A 14293-nucleotide genomic window follows, 5' to 3' on the forward strand; every position below is an offset into this window, starting at 1 on the left:
TGGTCTAATGATTTACTATCAACTATGGAGGAGAAGGGAAACAAGCTACCTCCAGATCTGTTATGTTTAAAGGCTAAATGGTTCTGTGTACAAGGTCTATCTGTTTGTGGACGGTTCTCCCCTTGACCGCTTGCAGATTAACTACTGGGAAAAATCGATGGTAGAGAGACAAGGTGATTCAACATTATCCAACATCTGGTTACCTGCTTAAGAGTGGGAGGGTAGTCCACAAATAGACCTGGGCTTTGACTTGGCTTCCTGGCAGCTCCCAGACTGACCCTGACCACATCAATTGCTCTGAGCTAATGTAGCGACAAAATAAATGTGGGAAGAGCCAGCCCTATCCATCTGCACAGAACATGGACCCTCCAATTCAAACTGTTGTCACTCCTGGGGTCCTGGGGCAATCTTACAGTCATCCCTTTCTGGTCAAATTTATGAGAGCTGATTTCTCCCTTGTTGCACTTCCTCTTTCACATCCTGGAACAACATATTAAGTATGAGTCAGACTCTGCTACAGTTTTTATATACATTGATTAATGGAATTTTCACAACAACCTCACTTGAGTTGTCACAGATGAGGAAATGAGGCTCAGAGAAGCATGTGGAGCTGCTGGCGAGTACTGGACCTGCTCTGTTGGCTAGACCAGCAGTCCTCTGTCTTAGCCTCACTACGGACATCTGGAGATCATTAAAGACATAATAACAGCACAACAACTAACCAATGCCTGGACCTTCCCAGACTAGTTAAATCAGACTCTCTGGGGGAGTGGAGCCAGGGCTGCCTTTCTTTTAAAAGCACTGCAGGTGAGGCTGATATGGAGCCCCCTTGAGAGCTACCATGTTAGACCACACTACCCCTCCAAGACAAGGGTAAGAACAAGGAGAAGAAAAGAGAAGGAATGAGACTAACACCTTTTTTTAATCCCCTTCTGTATTCCAAATGCTCAATTTTATCTAAACCTTCCAGCAAATGGAAAATTATGCCCATTTTATAGATTCATAAACTTTCTCAGTTACTTAACCAGAGAGGTTGAGCAGTTTCTCCTCAAGTGCCAGTGCTCCTAAGCAGCAGAAAGGAGATCTGAGCCTGGGTTTGTGTTCGTGTTACTGTGCTACACAGCTAAGAAAACACCTCTGGCTCACACTGAGGCCTCAAAGAAATCAACCCAGGCCTACAAGAATTGGAGCTTGGAGCAAGCTAGAATTTCAGTAGCAGGAAACGGTTATGAAAGGTTTCCTAAGAGAACAATAAAGCGGAAATACCTGAGAGGAGAGAGATAAACAAGGTACACCAGACAAGGGAAAGAAGCAGGAGAAACAGAGTGAGAAAGTCTTATGTGCACTTATTACCCAGTTCTCACAACCCTGTGCAGAAAGAACTGTAATTATTCCCCTTCTGCAGGTGGGGAAACTGAGGCCCAGTGAAGTTAAGCCACACCTTCAAGTCACGCAACCAGTAAGTGGGTCATCAAATAATCAAAACCTGGGTCCAGAGTCTAAGTGCCTTGCCACAGTCTACACTGCTCATCATTTTTCAAAGAAAGGGGAAGAAAAGGCAAACAAGGTTTATTTTGCTTAATGCTCCAGAGTCGGCACTTTACAGTCATTGTGTAATTTAATTGCTTTAGCATCCTTGTAAGGTGACTATGACCTGCAGCTTGGTTACGGAAACTGAGGGTCGCCATGGTTCAAATATGTGCTTCAAGTCTCAGCAAAACTGAAGTAGCAGTCAGTACCTAGATGAATTCAGCTAACTCCCAACATGAACAACACTAAAGCTGGAAATAGTATAAAATTACTAAAGGCTAAAAAACACAGCACATTGAGCTCTAAGACAGGAAAGACAACGGACTGGGAGCGGACTGAAATGGATTTCATTATGCTAATTGGAAATAGGGATAGGACTGAATGAGGAAATATTTTAATGTTGTTTGGCCAGGGAAGAGCTGTAAATAGACAGTAGAAAGTGGTTTGGAAATAAACATACCAAACGAATACCAGATATTCTTATCTTTACTGGTTATTTTGAACACAGGCTCAATTGCACTGAACAGAGGGTAAGTAACCTGTATATAGTAGTGCTCCTCTTAGTGCCCACCTGGGACTATAAACCATAGGCAGAGTGGTTCACATTTGATTGCATCTGACCTTGAAAATTCAAACCACTTTCTTTGATCACTCCTTTCACTCTACAACTCTTAGCACTATAAATTCAGCTTTTAATTGAACTTGTGTCTAAAGGTACAACAGAGTACTGACATCCCCCGTATCCACAGGGAACTGGTTCCAGGACCCCAGGAGATACCCGAATCTGCAGGAGCTCAAGTACCTTGGCATTTTCATATAACCTAAGCACATTATCCCATATGCTTTTAATCATCTCCAGGTTACTTATAATACACAGTACAATGTGAAAAGTTGTTACGATGTATTGTTTAGGCAATAATGACAAGGAAAAAATGTTTGTACATGTTCAGTACAATTGCCCCAGCAATTTTTAAAATATTTTCAATTCATGGTTGGTTGAGTCCTTGGTTGGGGAACCTGTAGACAGAAACCTGCAGAGACAGAAGGCCAACAGTAAACTGGGTATAGTGCTGCACACCTGGAATCCCAGCAGTTTGGGAGGCTGAAGCAGGAAGATTACACATTCGAGGCCAGCCTTAGTAACCTAGTGAGGCCTTCAACAACTCAGTGAGATCCTTTCTCTAAATAAAAAGTAAAAAGGACTTGGGGATTAGCTCAGTGGTAAACACCCCTGAGTTCAATCCCTAGTACAAAAAAAAAAAAAAAAAAAAAAAAGGCTAACTGTATATACTTCTTTATTAATTTTTTAAAACTATTTTTAGATGTTGATAGACCTTTATTTTATTCATTTATTTATATGTGGTGCTGAGAATTGAATCCAGTGCCTCACACATGCTAGGCAAGTGCTCTACTACTGAGCTACAGCCCCAGACTCCTTTATTAATATTTTTGAGAAAACAGGCGTAGAAGGATAAAGTATAAACCGGTCTACCCACAGTCACTATTTAGTGAGTAGTCTTCTACTTGTTTCTATGCACATACCAGCATGAATACATCAGTATTATCGAAGTGATTTTTATTTTGTTGCCAAACTATGATGAAATTCTTGGTTGTGGTAAACAGCATTGGTATGTTCCATTCGTATAGGATCTAGAAGAGGAGATTTTTTTTAAATCAAAACTTCACGCTTCAGAAAAGGGTGAGGTAGAAATATCACTTTAAATGAGAGTCCAAATACTCTTTTCTCAATTTAGATGAGAAATACAGCAGTAATCCTCCTCTATGGATCTTTCATGGCCCTCACATAGAGGTGACATTGGATGACTATTCTTGATTGAAAAATGTCCCCTTTCATTGTGGTTTTATTTTGCGTTAGCGTCAATACCAAAAGTGATAAGAGAACCCTGTATCCAAATAAAAATGTTCTAGAATGCTCCCAATAAAATGACAATTATTATTATTATTTTTACCACACATGGCATATAAAATTAGCCCCCCCTTCCTTTTTACCACTTTTAAGTCTTTGAGACTTTGCCCTTTCTTTCGCTGCATGGCTTTTCAAGTGTCTGTGGCAAGGTTTCTTTTGATTTCTTCATTATCCTCCTAACACTTGACACATACTCTGCACATCATATATGTCAAATAAATGTTTGTTGACTTTACTGAATATTTTGGCTCTATTAGTTTGCTAGAGCTTCCATAAACAAAGTTCCATAAATGGAGTGGCTTAAGCAATAGAAATTTATTGTCTCACAGTTCTAGAGGGTAGGAGCCTGAACCTGAGATGTCTTCAGGTTGGTTCTTTCTGAGGACTCAGAGAGAATCTGTTCCAGGCCCTACCTCCTTGGTTTATAGATGTTCATCTTCTCTTTGTATTTCTTCAGATCTATTCTTTGGTAAATGTCTACCTCTGTATCCAAATTTGTGGGTATGTGTGTGTGTGTGTGTGTGTGTGTGTGTGTGTGTGTGTGTGTGTATGTGGTGATCTTTGTTTTTGCAGTACTGGGTATTGAACCCAGGGTTACTCTACCACTGAGCTACATCCACAGTCCCTTATATTGTATGATTTTTGTCTTTTTTATTGTTGTATGTATGTGTGTGGTGGGAAGAGTAATAAGGTTTTAACCCAGGGATGCTCTACCTCTGCGCTCCATTCCCCAGTTCTATTCATCAATTTTATTTTGAGACAGGGTCTTGTTAAGTTGCTCAGGTTGACTTCCAAATTGCAATCCTCCTGCCTCAGTCTCTCAAGTGGCTGGGATTACAAGTGTGCATCACTGTGCCCAGCTAAATTTTCCCTTTTTATGAAGAGACCAGTAAAATTGTATTAGTGTCCACCCTAATGACTACATCTTACCTAGTTATATCTGCAATAACCCTCTTTCCATAAAGGGTTATATTTGTGGTACATACCAGTAATCCCAATTACTCAGGAGGCTGAGGCAGGAGGATCAGAAGTTGAAGGCCAGCCTGGGCAACTTAGCCAGATCCTTGTCTCAAAATAAAAACCAAAAGGGGCTGGGGTTTAATTCAGTAGTAGAGCACCAAAAAGAAAAAAAAAAGTCATATTTTGAGTGAGGTACTTGCAGTTAAGACTTCAAAATATGAATCTGGGTTAGTTGGGGGAGGATTCAATCCATAATAAGGACCGTCTACAGAATCATAAAAATTCAGAGTGAGAAGAGGCCTTAAGAAGTCATTATTTTTTTATTATGAGACAGGGTCTCACTGAGTTGCTTAGGGCCTTGCTAAGTTGCTGAGGCTGGCTTTGAACATGCAATCCTCCTGCCTCTGCCTACCAAGTTACTGGGATTATAGGCGTGCGCCACTGCACCCAGCTGGTTCTTTTTTTTTTTTTATCTAAAATCTGTTTATTGGGATGTTTTCCCACTTATCTTGATTCAGGCTGCTTTCAGTGCTGCTTCCTTCTGAAGAAACATCCTTCTGTAAATCTCGCTTTTCCTCCCCTAGGCTGGCAGAGGTCAGTTGAACAATCAACACACAAAACGACTGCTTGTGCATGGCTAAAAACTGTCGTGATTTTATATCATCCTGGGCATTTCACATCCATAAAATAGGAATTGGGGCTCTGCACCAGGCTCTTCTTCTTGTGTTTCCTCTTCTCTTCTGGAGAGGGATAAAGGAGATCCTTTTCAAGAGGCATGTTCTCATGGGGAGGTCGTCACCGTGAGGTCAGCTGATTCTTAAGTCCTCTTTAACCCAGGCCAAGAAGGGTATTTAGAATTTTAAGGATATTTTTTGGCAACATTTTGGAGGGTTGCTTTTGTTTTTTAATATATCTCTGTGTGCTTTCCAGAATGGTTCCCGCTTTCTAAGCCTCAGAGTCTTCAGATTGTCTGGAACAGGTGAGCATCATTTTGGGAAGTTATTTTTAGGTAGGAAGAAGGGACATTTCCCTGGACCTCGGTCCCCTGAACAGCCTCCACTGCCTTGACCTCAGGGCTCTGAGTCCCGGGAAGAAGCTCTGAGAGAGCCAGCATCCTGTGAATGTGTTGGTTTTTCTCTATGAACCATTTTACTTTCAGTGAGTTTGGTCATTAAAATTGTTTTGTGCCCCTCAGCCATGCCCCAGGCCCTGAGAACAGGGAGTGTTGGCTTGCAAGAAAACCTAGTGGGTTTATTATTCTCTGACACAGAGAAGCCAAATAACATCATTGAGTGGCCATTGGAGGGGGAACTTGATTCATGGGGGTCATGCTTTCCCAGGCCCTCTCAACGCAGTCTCGGCTCAGACCAGGGCAGACTTTTATTACCAGCTTTCAACAAATCCCTAGTTTCTTTTGCAAAGTAAAACAGATAATAGAGACATTCCGGGAATAGCTAGCTAACTAAGCTGTGCCAGGCAACCTCGGGGCTAAGAAGAACTCAGTGTTTTCGGACAATGACCAATTACAATAACCAGTATTATTTGATCTGAGAGTAATTAGCCGAGGCTCTGTTCTTTTTGCTTCAGTGAGGAGGCAAAAAGGGCAGTGAGGAAAACATCAGAGACAGGGGAAACGAGCTCAAATGTCAAAGAAAAACACTCACACAGGTGGGGAGGAGTGGAGTTTCACCAGCCAAGATCCCAACTAAACATTTGAACATTGTGCTTGACTGAAAATATGGAAGCGTTGAAGCTAACCAAATGTCATTTGGTTACTCCATTCCTACTGTTCATAAAAAGTCACCATGTAGAGTGAATACCAGGGTACAAAGAACAAAATAGGTTGGAAACAGAGCTATGGACTCCTGAAGGGCCTTGAATTGGGAGCATCAGGGCTCCCTAGGGTGTCCCTCCCCTCCACTCTTATTTTCAAAAGCACTGTATAACCTGCAACTCCTCACCATCTTGGGAGAAGCTTCCAGAGTACTGCTGTTTATCACCTCATTCACACTTTCTCTTGCCAGCATAGTAGGTTCTCTAACCCCTCGCTAGAAACGCTAGAAACGTTTGGATTGTCACATTGCCCCCGGCTTGCTTTCCTTTCACTATTGGCTTTTGAAATAAATGGCACCTCCACACCTGTGAGGCATCCTAATGCTTTAAGGGTGCTGCTGTTGCCACTGTTGAAATAGTGCCACCAGCTTCCTGCTGTCTGCACACCAGCCCTTCCTTCTGGGTCAAGCGGGACTTGAATCTCTGGCCCCGACTTTTCTGACTACACCACTCCTACCAACTCCGCCCATTCCCTTGCCCACGGCAATGTCTTTGCCTCTGCTCAGACTTCTGGCTTCTCTCTGCTCAGATCCTGGGGTAATGTCTGGAGCTGTACTAATACAGAAGCCACTAGTTGCACATGGCTATTTAAACTCAAATTATTCCAAATTAAATTTAAAGTTCAGTTGTTCAATTGCACAAGCAGAATTCCGAGGACTCAAGAACCATATGCGTGTAGTAGCTACCATATTGGAAAGAGCAGAAATAGAATATTTCCATCATCATATGGAAATATTCTATTTTTATTTCTATTTTATTTTGAGACAGGGTCTTACCAAGTTCCTGAGGCTGACCTCTAACTTGTGATCCTGTTGCCTTAGCCTCCTGAGTTCCTGGGATTACAGGTGTGCCCTGTGGCATCTGGTTCATCATGGAAAGTTCTTTTGGACAGTGCTGGCCTAGATTATCACATGAGAAAATTCTTGGTGCTGAAAAGGGTCCTACAAAAAGGAGTAGCATTAGGCAAGCTATGTACTACATGCCTAGCAGGGTACTGCATATATTATTATGTTCAATCCTTAGAAATGTCATTTTCCTGATAAAGAGGAAGACACTGAGGCTCAGAGAAGCTAAGTAACTTAACCAAGTTCATCCAGGTAGGTAACTGGTGGAGTCAGGATTCATCTGGTGCACAGGTCTCTGTGAATCATCAATTGAATCCACAATTCATTTGTAAGTGTGGTTAAGTAAAAAAACAGCTGACTTTTCATGGCTTTTCTACATGATTCCTGAAGAGGTGCAGTGGAACTATGCACAGACCTGTAAATGGGCACGAGGTCTTGCTAGGGGTTTGATGATGATCTCTTTAGTGTGGGCCTAGTAAGACACACTCTTTAGACTGATTAGCAAATTGGAGGACAGCTTCTCTGATGATGTTTCTTCCTAGTGCCGATTAGGCTTACCGTGGGCATCTACTTTATTGTGTCCTAAACTGAAAGCATTAAAAAAGTACCTACTCTATCCCTGCCCTTTTCCTTTCTATAGTTGCAGCGGGGGAAAGCAAAGAACCCAGTTAAGCTCAAGGTAACCAGCTCAGCCTGTGCTGCAAAGATCAATGGCAGCAATGAGGGTGGGAGATTTCTATACTTAGAGTCAGGTTGTGCTAAGAAATTAAAACCACCGTCTCAGCTGGGCACATGGTGCACGCCTGTAATCCCAGCAACTTGGGAGGCTGAGCAGGAGGATAGTGAGTTCAAGCCAACCTCAGCAAAATCAAGATGCTAAGTAACTCAGTGAGAGCCTGTCTCTAAATAAAATACAAATTAGGGCTGGGGATGTGGCTCTGTGGTTGAGTGCCCCTGAGATCAATTCCTAGTACCCCAACAACCACAAAAAAAAAAAAAAAAAAAAAAAATCTAAAACCACTGTCTCATTCCTCTGAGAACAACTAGGTTTTACCTGTGTTGAATGATGGGTTCATAGATAGTGTTTTACATAATCACAAAGACTGAGCTAGGCACCCTGAATGGAGAGTATGTATACCTGCCAATCCTCCTTCAGACCTCTACCTTCAGGTTCCTTTTAGTCCTGACCTGGAAATTTGCAAAGACTGGGGATTTCCAAATTTCTTCTTCGTCTTGTCTATGAAGAAGTTATTCCTGAGTTGAAGGACAGTAATCTGTTTGCAGAAACAGTTTTATGTCCTGGAAATCAGGTACCTGAAAACTTCTTAAGCAAATCTTGTGCAAAAATTGGGTGAATTACAAATGTGGACGAGACCTTCAGCATCCCAGCACCATGGAATGCAGAGGGAAGAAGTATCTGCTTTCTTGCTTTTGCTCTAAGTTGGTATGTGAATTTGATGTTAAGTAAGCTGCTCTGTTTTTTGCTTGACTGTTTCGTGACCATGCAATTTAATTTTGAATGTCAAACATCAGTCCTGTGGTTAATTGTCTTCCAGGATCTGCAGTTTTTCCTCTTGTGGCTTTCTATTTGTAAACCTATTTGTGGCTTGTGGAGATGGATGTACTTAAATGATAGGCACTAGATTAGCAAAAGCTTTAAAGCCTTGTAAGTAAATAAGCATCAGGAAGATCCACAGGCCTGCAGGATGTCCCCTACCCTACCCCTCTCTCCAGGTTTATATCAGGCACCTCTCCCTCTCTTTTTCCCAAGTCAGTCGCTAAGACTTCATTCCCTTCTTTAAACTCACTCTTCTCCCTTCCACTCCAGAGCACCAGAGATCTTTGCAGCAATGCTTTCCCCTTGCCTGTCCCCAGTTCTTCAGCTCTCAGCTCAAATGTCACTTCCTCGAGAAAGTCTTCCCTGACTGCTTCCTCCCATTCTGGGTCAGGTATCAGCTGCCTGGTTTGAGCTGCTACAATAAAATGCCTGAGACTAGATAATTTATAATCAACAGAAATTTATTGTCTATGGTTCAGAAGGCTGGGAATACTAAAATCAAGGCTCCAGCTGATTTAGTGTCTGGTGAGGGCTCTGTGCTCATAGATGGTATCTGTTTGGTGTGTCCTCATATGGTGGAAGAGGCCATCTCCTTTATGAAGGCACTAATCCCATTCATGATGGCTCTATTCTCATAATCTAATTACCTCCCAAGGGCCCTACCTTCTAGTACCATCACCTTGGTGGTTAGGTTTCAACCTAAAAATTTTGGGAAGAACAGAAGCATTCCGACTAGAGCAGTAACCTTTTCTTCAAAGTGGTACCTGTGCATCTGTATAATAATGTGGTGAATATCTGGTTCCTCTACTAGACCAAGATGCCAGGAGACAGTCTTGCCTCATGCCTCCCAGAGCCAGCCACTCACTAGCACATAATAATTGCCCGATAAATGATTTTGTTCATCTCCAAATATATAGTTCAACATAAAGTCAACTTAAAAACTCATCCTTACTGTGATTTGCGTGCTTAATTATCTCTCTTGCTCTGCTCCACCTCAGGGAGAATGAAGAGGACTTCTTAGCTAAAAATCCTGAGGCTGAGTTTCAGAAACTCTAGACATAATTGAATTTTCCACTCAAGCTTCACCCTCCAGAATCACCTCTCTCCCTCCAGGGTTCCATGCTTGATGCTTTTGGAGTCCAGACCTAGAAAGTATTGTCAATTGGACTTTTCCACTTGGTTGGGGCTGCTGTGTCTATCCAAGAAGAATCTTTAATTATATATTTCTGCTTCTATAATTATAAAACAGTGTCCTTTATGTGTACATGGTGCCCGGAGACATGGTGGAAGGCAGGCGAGCTGAAAGATAGAACTTGGAGATGTTTTTCCCCTTAATCTTAGTAACAGGACAGATAGGAGTTTCAGGATGGAGGCTATTTCTCCAACCATTTTAATAACTCCAGGAAAGTTCTATTTAAAACATTATTCTACATCTAGTCATTTCCTTTTCTATACTTTTCACCCTCCCCCCACCCTTGTTTTCCAGAATGAAGGCATTTGGAGAAACTCTATTTCTCTCTCCCATTTTTCCAGGCTGGGCAGGGTTCCTGAAGCCGAAGACTTGGCCTCCCAAATGTTGAAGGGCTTTCCTAGAGACCGTGTCTCCGCCCAGGAAGCACTGGGCCATGATTATTTCAGCGCCCTACCCTCCCAGCTGTACCAGCTTCCTGATGGTGAGTGAGGAGTGTGTGTGCAAGCACATGTGTTAAGTGTTTTCTCTTAACCTGGAGAATCAAAAAATTTGCACCCAGAAAGAAGAGAGTGATTAATTTGCCTGCCGGAAGCAAGATGGAACCCAATCTTGCCTGAGTTTTGCATGAGATTCTCTAAAACCCTGAAGCACTGGTAGAGAGGTGACAAGGATCCAACATTTCAAACACACACACACTTAGAAATTGGACGAGATAAAAGTTCCCTCTGTGTTGTTTGCTTTAGCTAGCATCTGCCAGGAGAAGCAAAACCAAAATTTCTAACAAGCCCCTTCTCTCTTTCCATAGAGAGTAAGATGATAGGTGACATGGATACGTCAGAGAGCAGAGCTGGGCCTTTCTTGATTGGTAATTTGATGCTGCAGAAGGAAGTGTGGAGGTGGGGCGCTGGGGGGAGGGAAACCTCCTCCCAGGCCAGCTGCCTGCTGGAGAGGCAAGTTACCCTGAAATCAGCCTTTGCTGCCTGGGCCTGAAGTCATCCTCCAAATCTGAAATCTGCTGAGGGGTCATGTGGTTGGAGCTGTCCTTGTGTTTCTCAGAATGTGGCCAGGAAGGGCTATGTAGAGGATGTGGGCATTGCGGTCAAGGTCTGGGCTGTTTGAGGGGGACTATCCTTAGGTGGGGTTCTTTTGAAAATAGCCACCATTCAACTGAAAACAGTTTTTAGGAGTCCTAAAGCAGAGAAAAAGAAGCTAAACAGGAGGGTCTAGGGGCTCAGACTGGGAAGAGGGGCCTGGGATGGGAGGAGGGGGCAGGGGGAATCATGTGCAATGGTGTGAGGAGCTACTGCCCAAGAGGTGTAGACACAGTCTGGTCCAAGTGGCCAGGGTTTGCAATTACTGTTCCACTCTATCTATGTCATTGTCCTGCAATAGTTCAAAACTCTTAGTTTGGGACTTGTTGAGGAATTTTATTAAAGTGAGTCATTTAGGATCTCCAAAAATAACCATAATCATGCAACTGGGGTTAATGTCTTACTTACCCTTGTAGGAAGAATCAGTCATTCAAATTTATGAAGTTGACATAAGTGTCAAGAACATATGAAGTGCTACAAAAAGTTGAAGAAAACAAGAGACTTGTCCTTGGCCTCAAGGAGTGGGAGGAAAAGAGGGTGAAGAAGAGGAAACAGGGCACCCTCGTACACATATTAGCACAAATCATATCTAAACAGCTAAAATCTGTGCGTAATCAACTGCAGATGTTCAGGACTGCATGTGCTAACGGCAGTTCTTTAGAGAAACTAGCATAGCTCAAGTGAGACGGATTACACTGGAGGTGAATCTGAAGTGGAATTTGAAAGGAGGGGAGGGAGGGTTTGGCATGTGGGTGGAATGAAGGACGTGGCAGGCAGACCTACAATTCTCACTTCCTTCCTGGCACCTCTGCCCCACTTGGGCCCCACCTTCTCCTCTCCCATCCCAATCCCCTCTTCCCAACCTCAGCCCCTAGATCTTTCCTTCTTAGCTTTCTTCTTTCGGGTTTGGGATTTCTAACTCTATCACATCATGCAAGCGTCCATGCTTGGGTGTACACACCCTTCTCCCCACTTAAAGAAACCACCCCCATCATCCCTCCTCTGGGATCTATTATTCTGAGAACTGCCTGGGGATCTTCAAAGTTTTCTGGGCACTAGCTTTTGCTTGATGAAGGGTAATTAGGAAGAAACAATCACTGTCCAACTGATGCGTTGTTGGAAACTTAGGTTGTGATTCTTCCCGGCAAAGCCACCAACAGAGGGGCCCTGGTGCATGTATGTCTAGAAGTGTGTGTGTGTGTGTGTGTGTGTCCGTGTGCGCAAGGGTGAGAGAGACAGAACAATCTGTATTCCTTCTCTGTTCACCCAGCCACAGAGCCCAAATCTACTTTGACACTTTTAGAAAAATGAAAAGATGGAATCTTGCAGGAGCCTGCCTGCACTGGGGGGAGATGAGGGGTGCTCGCAGCAGGAGGGAAGTTGACTTTTCTTTATACATATAGGGGTTTTTCCATGCAGAGTTTAAATTATGCCTGATAAAAGGAGTTTCGTGGATGTTTCAGTTCTTTCAAATTCTCCTGGCTTCCTCCCAATTAAATGAGGTTTGTCAAAGCCACAGGGCTCTGCTGCTGCTGCCTCGGCGGACAAGCACTTCCTGCAGCGACATCTCGAATCCCTGAGGGAGAAGATGAAAGGGCCAGCGCCAAGAGACAGGGGAGGGGGGCGAGTGTGTGTGTGTGTGTGTGTGTGTGTGCGCGCGCGCGCGCGCGCACGTGCATGTGTGTGTGCATGTGCCTGTGTGTGTGCATGTGTGCGATGGGGGCGTGTAGAAATACATAGAGAGACAGATCGACATTAGGACAGGGGACAAGTGAAGAGGAAAGGCAATGCTACCAGGAAGATTGGTAGGAAAGAAAGAAGAAGAGAGAGAAGCCCCTGGGGCCAGTTTGTGCACCTTCGCTACAGTGGCCCTTGCCAAGGGCATATTATCCACGAAGGGCTGCTTTCCCTGGGTCTGGCAGTGCCAGTCTGCTTTTTCATTGCCCCTGGCAAAGAGCCTTTGTCAAGAGCCTCCTTTGCAGACAGAGAGCACCAGTGGGTAATCACAGTTCCCAACCTGCAGGGACATAAAATCTCCATCCCCAAGGTGGGCTGCTGCCCCAGGCATGAGACTCCAGCAAAAATGAGGCATGCTCTTGTTGGTGATTTGTAAGGAGAATTTCCCTACCATAATTGTGCAAGAAATTTTGCTCTCTGGTAGCATTTCAGTATGGAATCATTTAGGAGCTTATATTTATATCAATTTATTATTCTGGTTGCAGGATAACAGAGTTGTCACTTTAAAATATATTCTGTTTCCCCTTTGATCTGGAAGATGCCAGCTATTATTGTCTGCCCTCTGAAGAAGACAATTAAAGCATGAAACCCGTGCCTGGGAAATATGTGGAGGGCGAGGACAGCCTAAATCCCAGCAGAAGCATAGCTTAGCCTGTCCCCGCAAAAGAACGGCTCCCGTCCATCCAGGTGGATTTTCATCAAGCCAAGTCCTGAATAACACTTTCTCTAGATTGTAGCAGTCCGCTTAGAGCCAGAGGAAATTTATCAGGAGGTTATTTGCCATGAAAAACCAGGAATTCCAGGATTCGTTCCCTTTTGGAGATGGCTCTTAAGTGGAAAAGCGTGAGTAGGGGAATGGAAAGCATGTGGGAACTTCAGCCAAGCTGACATTTTCCCTCATTGACTCTTGAACACCTGAAGAAACATTTGTTGAAGGAGAAATTATTGGTAGTCCCTCTCAAAACACGCCCAACAGCAAACTAATTGCTTTTGCAGATGGCCAGGGAGCCACTCTCCCCTCTCAGGCACCAGCTTACAGCCACACTTGTGGTCCCCCTGGCTGAGCCAGCAGTGCAGGACGTCAGCTGGGGCAGCAAGGACCTAAAATTAGGCCCTTGGCAACTCTCTAATCTTAGCTGCAGGTTCAGCCTCTTCACTTAATTCCCTTTGCCCCCAGCATGAACTTGGGCTCTGGGAAAAGAACACTGTTTAATGATCTGGGGGTGGGGGGAGTAGAAAAATCATTAAGCTGCCCCTTCTAGAAACTGGCTCCACTCTGGTCTTACAGGATGCCTTCCAAATGTTGCCCTTGGAAAGTTAAGACTGATTTTGGAACCTAGCCATTTGGAAGTACACACACTGATCCAGAAAAGTATTTTTTTATCTGGGGCAGTAAATGCCACGTGATTTAAGAGTCTGGTCCTTAAGCCACCGTCCTTGATTGTCAAGACATCAAAGGCTGTCTCTCTCTCTCTCTCCCACTCTCTCTGGGTTGGTCCCATTTTCTATTCCAAATCCCAGGCTTCAGTTTCTATCGTTCTTTCCTGGACTAAATCCCCCTTCTCCTTTAAAACAGATTTTAGAAAAAAAAAAAATCTTAAAACTTAAAAGCTTGCAGTC

At 43.6% G+C, this 14293-nt stretch overlaps 1 protein-coding gene and 1 pseudogene across 1 annotated transcript in view; one reads left to right on the plus strand and one right to left on the minus strand.

Moving 5' to 3' along the window:
* The window catches only part of Cdk15 (cyclin dependent kinase 15), an 89400-nt gene that overhangs the window by 64715 nt on the left and 10392 nt on the right, over positions 1–14293 (plus strand). Inside the window, exons 11-12 of the mRNA XM_047545277.1 lie at positions 5348–5396; positions 10187–10326. Of these exons, the coding sequence (XP_047401233.1) occupies positions 5348–5396; positions 10187–10326 (189 nt within the window). The remainder of the gene's footprint in view (positions 1–5347; positions 5397–10186; positions 10327–14293) is intronic.
* LOC124980090 (40S ribosomal protein S27-like) lies at positions 4943–5194 on the minus strand (annotated as a pseudogene).

This window comes from Sciurus carolinensis, chromosome 3 (genome assembly GCF_902686445.1).
Source record: "Sciurus carolinensis chromosome 3, mSciCar1.2, whole genome shotgun sequence".
In the NCBI taxonomy this organism is placed as follows: Eukaryota; Metazoa; Chordata; class Mammalia; order Rodentia; family Sciuridae; genus Sciurus; species Sciurus carolinensis.